The sequence below is a fragment of the Octodon degus genome, unplaced genomic scaffold, assembly GCF_000260255.1.
Source record: "Octodon degus isolate 3935 unplaced genomic scaffold, OctDeg1.0 scaffold00147, whole genome shotgun sequence".
In the NCBI taxonomy this organism is placed as follows: domain Eukaryota; kingdom Metazoa; phylum Chordata; class Mammalia; order Rodentia; family Octodontidae; genus Octodon; species Octodon degus.
Window position 1 is genome coordinate 2,346,547 of NW_004524723.1, and position 9,330 is coordinate 2,355,876.

A 9,330-nucleotide genomic window follows, 5' to 3' on the forward strand; every position below is an offset into this window, starting at 1 on the left:
TGGAGAGTAAAGAGACACGGTCAGAAAAACCCTGGTAGAGGTTGTTTCTAAGGTGGGTCTTGGGTAATTGATTTGATTGGGAGCGACACTTACTTAGGCTTAGAAGGGGAGAGGACTATAAGCAAGTAAGAGCATAAAGAATAGAAAGAAGCTTTGAGCCTGTGGTAATAGGGCTGTTCTGAGAATAAAACGTAAGGTTAGTTGAGGATAAGGGATATCGTAGGTACATACACACCCTCGAACTTCCATCTTATTAGAACCCACATTTACAAGTTGGTTTTTACATGCTTTACAGCAAGGATTGCAGACAGTATTTTGAGACTGAAGTTTCATAGCTCTGTCTCCTAATCTGGACTCTGTTAACTGCCTGTTTTCAAGTACAACTACAGCATTCTGACATTATTATATGTATTTTATAGTTTTTAACCTCTGTAAGACCTAACCATTTAGATGGGAGATAGTTCTAGATTTTGAGTTGGGCAAAGAATTCAGACTCTCATTTCTGGAGATTTGTTTCCTTCATTTGTCAAATACTCATTATTATCTAAGGCTTGATGAACTTTTCAATTTTTACCTTAGGTCTTCTGATTTTCCAATAACTGATTTTTCCCAAGGTACATATTTTTCATCCCTGTCACTGACACTGTGAATGTTTTGATCTCTTAGCCCTGACTTCCAGTGGCATAGTTCACTAGAGTCCGTGTTTCTCCTTCTCTGCCATCTGAGCAAAAGAGAATATGCATTCTGTCAGTAGGTACAGAAACTAGTGCCAAATATATCTTTGGCCAAAGATGTTAGGACCTTTCTTTTCAACACCAGTAAGCCCTGGTTTGTCTTAAGTATTGAATCTTAACTGTTGCTATTGTTATGTTTTTCATAGCCCAGAGTAACAACTTAGAATTTTATAATCCTGTCATTTGGATAGCTGGAAAGAAAAGAGATCCAATTATGTCTAGAGAAGGACAAAGAGATCTAATCTCACAGAATGTCTGGCTCCACATAAAGAAAGCAACTCACAGTTATGTGAGATGCACTTTTTAAAATTGAATTGTCTAAATGTCTTTAAAAAATTGTTGGCTAAGTAATGTGTTTTCATGGTTAACCAGGTAAGTATGTAGATTGACAGGTAAAGAACATTTAGAGGATAAAAAGTTTTACCCCAGTTTCTGTCCATTCCTACCTACTCCCCAGAGTGTAACACCACTTATATTAGTTTTTAGATTTAATTCCCTTCAGTGTTTTATCCTGCATGTATAAGCAAAATTGAAGTGTAAAAAAGGGATATCAGACATGGATTCTCACTCCACTTAATGACAGCCATGTTTGCCAGCCCTGTTATTCTTGGATTTTTTTTTTTTTTTTAAAGCTATAGAAACTGGCCTTGTGTAAGAATGGTAGAGGTTAAGTGTTTTAGCTAACAATGATTATGCCCTCAACTTTGCTGTCTGCCCTTGGATGAACCACAGTTATTACATGGTCAAGGTCCGTGGAAAGTTATCTGAGCCACATGAAGAAGTTTGAATTTTGTCTCAGGATCAGTGGCAGGAAGAAACTTGATTAAACACTCACTTATGTAGATCTGGACTTTAAAAAGATCATCCAGTCCAAGTGGACAGTAGATGAGAGCATAGTGGGAGTGGCCTGAGAGAGGATTCCAGGTGAGAAGCAGTGGTGCTGATCTGAATCAAGGGCACTGGCAGAGTCCAGAGCAGTACAGGTGGGCTTAGGCAATACTTTGGCAATAAAATGACAGACTGGGGTTTACTAAAATAGATGCAGGAAACACAGAAAGGAAATACAGGCGACAGTTTGGCTTTGCTCTTTAGAGGTCTAGCGAGCATTGGAGACAGATTTGGTGACATAGAGGAAGGTTCATCTTTGGGTATGTAAGCAATATAAATGTCCCCCACTCAGTTAATTTTATAGATCTGAGTTTAGTACAAAAATTTGAGCTACAGGTAGAAATCTATTATTCTGTAGCATATTATAACTGTGAAGTTTTGTAAATGACGCATCATAAAGAGTATGTTGCCAGGCATGATGGGACATACCTGTAATCACAGCACTTGTGAAGCTTAGGCCAGAGGACTACCATAAATTTGCAGCCATCCTGGGCTACTCCAGGGAAACACTGTCTCAAAAAAGACTATGTTGACTGAAAAACTAATTGGAAAGTAGTCAGGAACTCCACTCTGAAGAATGTCGGCATCCAAAGTATAACCTGTGCTGGGGAGATGGCTCAGTAGAATAAGTGCTTCCCTGGCAAGCACAAGGGCCTGAGTTCAATCCCTGGTTCCACCCAAAAAAAAAAAAAAAAGAAAGAAAAGAAAAGAAAAGAAAAGAAAAGAAAAAAAGAAAGTGTAACCTGAATTACCATCTAAATTATATGGTGAACTTCTTATAAATTCAGACTCCGAGTGTTAGCGAGACCTTTCTTTAGCGGTAGTGGTTATTCACACCCTTTTCATACTGAGGTTTGTCAGTCATATTTTTAACAAACATTTCAGGACTTTATCCCACACTAGTGTTGGAGATAGTAGAGATAGGTAAAAGAAGCGAGTAGTACTAAAAGAGAAGCTTGAGGAGTGACCAGAACATAACAAAACCATGAGAAAGTAACATTGATGTCAAGGGAACAAACTTTTAGGAAGATGATGTCAGCTGTTACCTTGCCAGTAGGATTGAATAAAAAACCACTAAAATCTGTCCATTTTAGCAACATGAAAAGAGATGGTGACTTTGTCAGGAATATTTCTCCACTATAGTAATACTGAGGACAAGAGCTAAATTAACAGGCCAAGAAGTGAATGGAGAGGGAAATGACTATTGCTAGGAAGGTAATGCTTGGTGAAGGGTCACCATAAGGTGAGCTATCATATTCAGCTGTGTAGTCCAGGCAGTTACATGTATGTTGTAATCCAGAAGAAAGCTGAGTTTACTGTTGTGTTTATCAGAAGGAGTTTGTAAAGATAGGAAGAAGAAATATGGGATGTCACTGGAATAAAATCTAAAGCACAGGATAGGGAGAGATCTTAGATGACAGTAAGAAGTACTGTATACTCAGAAAAGTTTTTATATTGATTGGCAAGAGGTAGAGTGAAGGGACAGTCCCATCTGGGCCACGACATACTTCAGAAGTTCAGTTCGTTACGGAGAGTGGCAGTTAATATGTTAAGGAAACATTGCTGTGAAGCAGTAAGATTAATGTTGGAGGCCACAATTTGTGATTACACTATATATCTAAGTAATTTTTCAGAACAATGAATTTTTATTTCTATCTCAAGCCCACAATGTAAAACTTTAAATATATTAAAACAAAGTATTTTTTATTTTAGAGTATTTTGCATTAATTGATATTGTTGTATAAATGTTTAAGGCCAACAGATGTTTAAATAGAAATAGTTTCTCAGGAACTGCTATTTTATATTTTGTCTTTGTTTTCATGAGAAAAATGTTCTGTGTGTTTCCTGTTTCAGGAGGTTTACTGAGCTGAAGCATTACAGCGATGAGCTGCAATCAGTCATCTCCCATCTTCTCCGAGTCAGAGCTGTAAGTACTCAAAGCTTTTCATGCACATTCCATAGGCAAAGTGCTTTCATTTAATAAAATCTCTTAAATAATGGTGGCATTTATAACATGTAACTGATTTTTACATTCAAATTTGGCATGTCCATCCAAACTGTACTAAAAAGAAGCATGGAAGGTTTTCTGTCAGAACAACTTGAAGGGTTTTATGCCATTGTTTTTTGTGTTGTTTATAATAATATAGTTGTTTTGACATTTTGTCAAAGGCTTGCCATTTCATATTTGGGATGTGAATAAGTGTAGATTCTAAATTTACATGTAGTTTCCAATTTTCTTAAGAGTCTGAGGATAGTTTAAGGATGTTATGCCATATTATGTCTAGGTTCTTAAATATACTTACTTGAGATGAGTCTGCCAAAGGCAACTAGAAGTTAGGAATAATCATTGTACTTAGCTTTGTAGTTTGGCTGTAATAGATGAGGGGGGCATTTTCATTAAATTAATGTATCTAGAAATGTGTCATCTACTCTGGTGCTTTCAGGCAACCTAGAGGCAACTTGCCTGTGCTAGAGGCATTGAAAGAGACTGAGTTATAAAATGTAGGATTACATTTTGTGCTGATAGGAATCCTCTTGAAATGGCATCTGTTGAATACAAAAATCCCTTAATATAGGCCAGTGGGGAGTAGGGGTAGCCTCAGATTCAGCCAACTGACCATGTAATGATTCCTAAAGTGGAGGTATATCCCATGTTCTCTATTGAAATGGAAGTGTATCCTTTTGTTCTGTGTACCTTTCATGTGTTTGAAGATTTTCCTAACGGTATAGAAAAACAGACTAAAGAAAATCCTTCCAAAGGTCTTAATGTTGGTCCATCTCCTGTTCAGCTGTTCTGTACCTTTAGGCCCTATACCAGTCCATTTTCTGTTGTGATAACAAAATATCTTCACATCAATAAGCTCAGTCTTGGAGGTTCAGCTCCTGGTGAGGGCCCCCATGCTGTGTTGCAATGACAGATGGCTTCCTAGTGAGAGCACATGTGAGAAGTAGGGACCACAGGACAAGCCAGGAAGCTGGAGACTGAGGGAGGGCCCTGTTCATGACAACCCACTCTTGCAGAAACTTCCTGGGTTTGAGTGTCTGATTAACCTTTCCTGAAGACCCACCCCCAGTGACCTGAGCACTTCCTATGAGCCTACCTCCTAAAGATACCAGTACTATGAGGATCAAGTTTGTAACATGAACTCTTAGGGGACAGACTACATCCAAACCCTGGTATTCTTTTTCATTAAATTAAAATACTCTTCCTAGAAAAACAAAAGGTAGCCATGAGAATTACTAGGGTGGAGTCAAGAACTGGGTATAGGAAAAGATGGGTTAAAGAGATAAAGTTTCTATACCTTAGTTGCCTTGAAATTATCCAGATAAATTAGAGGTGGGGCTGAGGACAGAGTCACCATGTGTCCCCTAAGAACACTGTAAGAATAGTTCACGTTGCTTTGTCTTCCATGCCACACAACCTGGAGAAGCTGTTAGCTAGGCTAATTCTCAAAGCTTTACCCCCTGCAAGGCTTTCAGCCACAGAAAAGGGTGGTAGCAAGGCCATAGGTTGCAGTCAGAGAGACAAACCATTAAGCAGTCACAGTCCCAGCCCAAGATACTAAGAACCACTTAGTCTTTCATGCTAGAAAGGAAGAACAGATCTCAGAGATAGAGGATTGATCTGGAGAAACTACAGACTTGAAAATTCCATGGAGCAGAGGTGACTAACTTAAGTGCCACCTGAAGAATGGAGAAGCTGGTGTGGTGGTGTATGCATGTAATCCCAGTTCTTGGAGGCTGAGGCAGGAGGATCACAGGCTCATGCCAGCCTGAGCAATCTCGTGACTTCATGACACCCTGTCTCAAAATTTAAAGGAAAAGCGAGGCAGGACTCAAGGTGTAACTAGTGCAAAGTCTTTGGTTTCCTTCCAGTATGCTCCCCTCATACTGTATATAGCTCTTTTGTAAATCATTTTGGCAGAAAGTATTAGGAGGGCCAGGGAGATGATGCAGCAGAATAAGCACTTTGCTGGCAAGCGCAAGGGCCTGAGTTCAATCCCTGGTTCCACCAAAAAAAAAATATGAGGAGTCTTAAATCGCATAATCTTGGACTCCTTAGGAAAATCAAGGGTAAGAAAGCCGTGTATGTCCAGATTTTTAAAATAGTACCATATAATGGCAGGCCACAGAAGTTTGTCTTTTTCAACATGTAATCACCTACTACTGCAATAAGGATAGAGAAGACAGACTTAGTTCAAGAAGGAAAATAAGATGAGACTATCAGATTTCATTCTATTGTTACAGAATTTGTTAGGTGTCAGTTGTATCACTTGTCACTTTTCCAAAAGAAAGCCTTCTCAACAGAACCAACTTGAGTAGCAGTCTGGACTGCATCATTGGGTGTAGCCCCTTTCCTTAGTACTGGTATTAGTATTCTCAATTACCTAAAACCATTGAATTAATCTGTTTTGTTAATTAATAATAATCTGAGACAGGTTTCACTAGATAGTGCCGGCTAGAATTGAACTCACTATGTGTCTATAGGCTGGCTTCAAACACAGCAACTCTCCTGCCTCAGCCTCCAGAGTGCTGGGATTACAGGCTGAATTAATCTGTTTTTTAATCATTCTTTTTTTTTTTTTTGTTATAGACCAATTAGTGCTCTAAAATGAAGTTTTCCATTGTATGCTCTTTGGAATGCTGGTTGTATATGATGTTCCCACTGCAAATCATCTCTCTGTTGAATGGTGTTAAAAATCTAAAAATCCCGGCCCAGGAGATGGCTCAGTGGAATAAGTGCTTCCCTGGCAAGTGCAAGGACCTGAGTTCAATCCCCGGTTCCACAAAAAAAAAAAAAAAAAAAGTCTAAAACTCCTGCAAGAAAGGATTGTTAAACTTTATTATCTCAATGTTTAACACTTCAGTAAAGCATTTCTGTTAAAAATTCCAGGAGGATTGCAAGTTTGAACCCATTCTGGACAATTTAGCAACTTAGTGAGACCCTATCTCGAAAAAAAAGGGATACAAAAATTTTGTTACTAAAAAGTAGGAATGTCTAAATACTGATTTAAGATTTTCCAATAAAGATAGCCTGTACATTTTATATACAATTCCCTGGAATTTTAGCAGCTGTTTCCATGTTATCTTATTAAAGATAACATTAATTTTCTGAGTGTTTTATTTTGTGTTTTTGAGCCAGAGTCTCACTGTATTGCTCAGGCTGACCTTGAACTCACTGTGTAGCCTAGAGTGGCCTCAAACTTTCAGCCACAGCCTCTTAAGCACTGGGATTACAGGCATGCACTACCATCCTTAGCAAAAGTATTATCATTCTTGTAGGAAAATAAAGGCAGTAACTAAAACTATGCATTAAAGATTTATAAAAATATAAGATAAGATAAACATTGTAGGGCGTGCCACTGTTTTGTGTATGGTGAGTTTTTAAAGAATTATTTATTTTTTTATTTTCCAAGTTTATTGTACTAAACATTTGGGAGGTTCTTGCTCTTTTTGCATGAGGGTGAAATTACTTTTTAAAACAATCCATCTATAATGCTGAGCTGATAGAAACTTCTGTTCAATGTTTCAGAGAGTAGCAGATCGACTCTATGGAGTATATAAAGTACATGGAAATTATGGGCGGGTATTCAGGTAAGTGTTACAGTTTTTTTAAAAGAAATAATTAGAATAATTAGCTTTTTTTTTTTTTTTTTGCTTTAAAATAATCTTTATGAGAGCCAAGCATGGTGTCACTCACCTGTAATCCTAGCACTTGGAGGCTGAGGCAGGAGGATCACTATGAATTCAAGGCCAGCCTGAACTACACATCAAGGCCTTGTGTCAGTCAATATTTATAAAACTCATGAAAATGAACAATCCTGGAGGGTAGAACATTACTTTTTAAATGATGTCCCATAATAATGGTTTTCAAGCTTTCAAATACCTCCTTTTCATCTTAAAGCCTTTCTTTAGTCAGAAAGTAGTAAGGAAATTCCACATATTGAGCAGATACGAAGTGAAACTGCTCTGATTGAGTGAAGGTGAGTACTTTTACTGAAATGAAAACGCCTAAGAAAATTCAGTGGAGATTACTGCTATCCTAAAAATTCGTGATTTTCTCTTTCTTTTGTAAAACGAGTTTTTCAGTCTTAGAATTGTTGCTGTTGTGATTGTTGTTGTTTTCAGTAGTTGAACCCAATGTGTGCTATGGTAGATAAGTGTTCAGCCACTGAGCTATGTCCCCAGCCTGTTTTCATTTTTATTATGAGACAGAGTTTCACTAACTTGCCTGGCTGGCCTTCCAACTTGTGATTCTGATTTTCCTGCCTCACCCTCCCAAGTAGCAGAGATTACAGGGATGGAATAATTTTATTGGTTATTAGAATATTTGTGTAGCCAGCATAGTCCAGTGGTAGAATAGTTGTCCGACATTTGTAAGGCCTTTGGTTTTGATCCCCATGATGGGGAAAACAAGTATTTTTGCATATAATTTACACTTTTTTCTGGACCCTTTCCTCAATACTAGGAATTAAACCTAAGCCCACACAGGGAGCTCTGTCTCCAGCGTCATTTATCTGGCAGGGTCTTGCTGTGTAGCCCAAGCTGGCCTCATACTTTTAGCATTCCTACCTCAGTCTCTGCAGTGTTTGGATTTCAGTTATGGACTACCACACCTGGCTAATATTTCAGTTTTGAACAATTTCCTTTTTGATTTTATATGTTATTTGTGACATTTTAGAAGTTAACCAGATTTTTATAAGAAAAAATATCTCTGAATGTTCCAGAATATGTCCTCAGACAGAGTCAGTGTAAAAATATAGGGCTGGCAAATAGCTCAGAGGCACAGCACCTGCCTGGAATGCATGAATTCCTGAGTTTGAGTCCCATTGCCAAAAAAATATAGTTCATGCTACATTTTGGAAAGATTCAAATGGGATAAAATACAGGAAGAATAAAAGTGATGTCTTCTCACCTCTGTGTAAGTGTGACATTACACAGTGATGTCTTCTCACCTCTGTCTGCCAACCTCTGAGGGCCGCTCCTGAAGACACCTATTCCAGTCTGCCTTGTGTACCCTGCTAGCAAAAGGTAGCACTAGATATGTGTGTGTTATGTAGATGCTTTCTTACCAGGCTTTGCACATGCTGGCCAAGCATTCTGTCACTGAACTGCAGCCCAGCCCTATGGTGGGAGTAGCCTAGAAATGAGAGGAAGGGACAAAGGAAGGAGAGACAGCAAGTTACTAGGTAGTCAGTTAAGAAAGTCCTGAGGAGGAGGAGACAGCAGAGCCTATAGAGGAGATGGGCACAGGATTGAGGGTGGATGGAGAATAGGATGGGGAAAGGAGTGGCCGCAGGGAGGAAGCCACAGGAGTAGCAGCAGCCTGTGTCCTGTGAAGGAGGCTGTCCTGGTGAGAACCACTGGGTAACCAGTGCCTGGGGCAGAGGTGAAAGTGTATGTCATACCTGCAACCCACAACCTGTGTACCCTCCTCTCCAGCTCTGCTGCGACTGGCTGAAAGCAGTTGAGACTAAGACACAATATCTCCAACCCCCCGGGTTCTGTCAAATTGTGTGAAATTTACATTTCATTCTATAGAGAATCCACAGCTGTTTTAATAATTCATTCTTCAGGCTAGGCATGTATGGCATACACCTGTAATTTCAGTACTGGGGAGGCTGAGGCAGGAGGATCACAAGTTTGAGTCCATCCTGGGGTACATACCGAGTTCAAGTCCAGCCGGAACTACATGGGGAGATCTGTC

General features: G+C 39.0%; 1 protein-coding gene across 1 annotated transcript in view; it reads left to right on the top strand.

Moving 5' to 3' along the window:
• Positions 1–9,330, top strand: part of Snx4 (sorting nexin 4) — a 37,953-nt gene that overhangs the window by 15,199 nt on the left and 13,424 nt on the right. The window contains exons 2-3 of the mRNA XM_023702205.1: positions 3,477–3,549; positions 7,156–7,217. Of these exons, the coding sequence (XP_023557973.1) occupies positions 3,477–3,549; positions 7,156–7,217 (135 nt within the window). The remainder of the gene's footprint in view (positions 1–3,476; positions 3,550–7,155; positions 7,218–9,330) is intronic.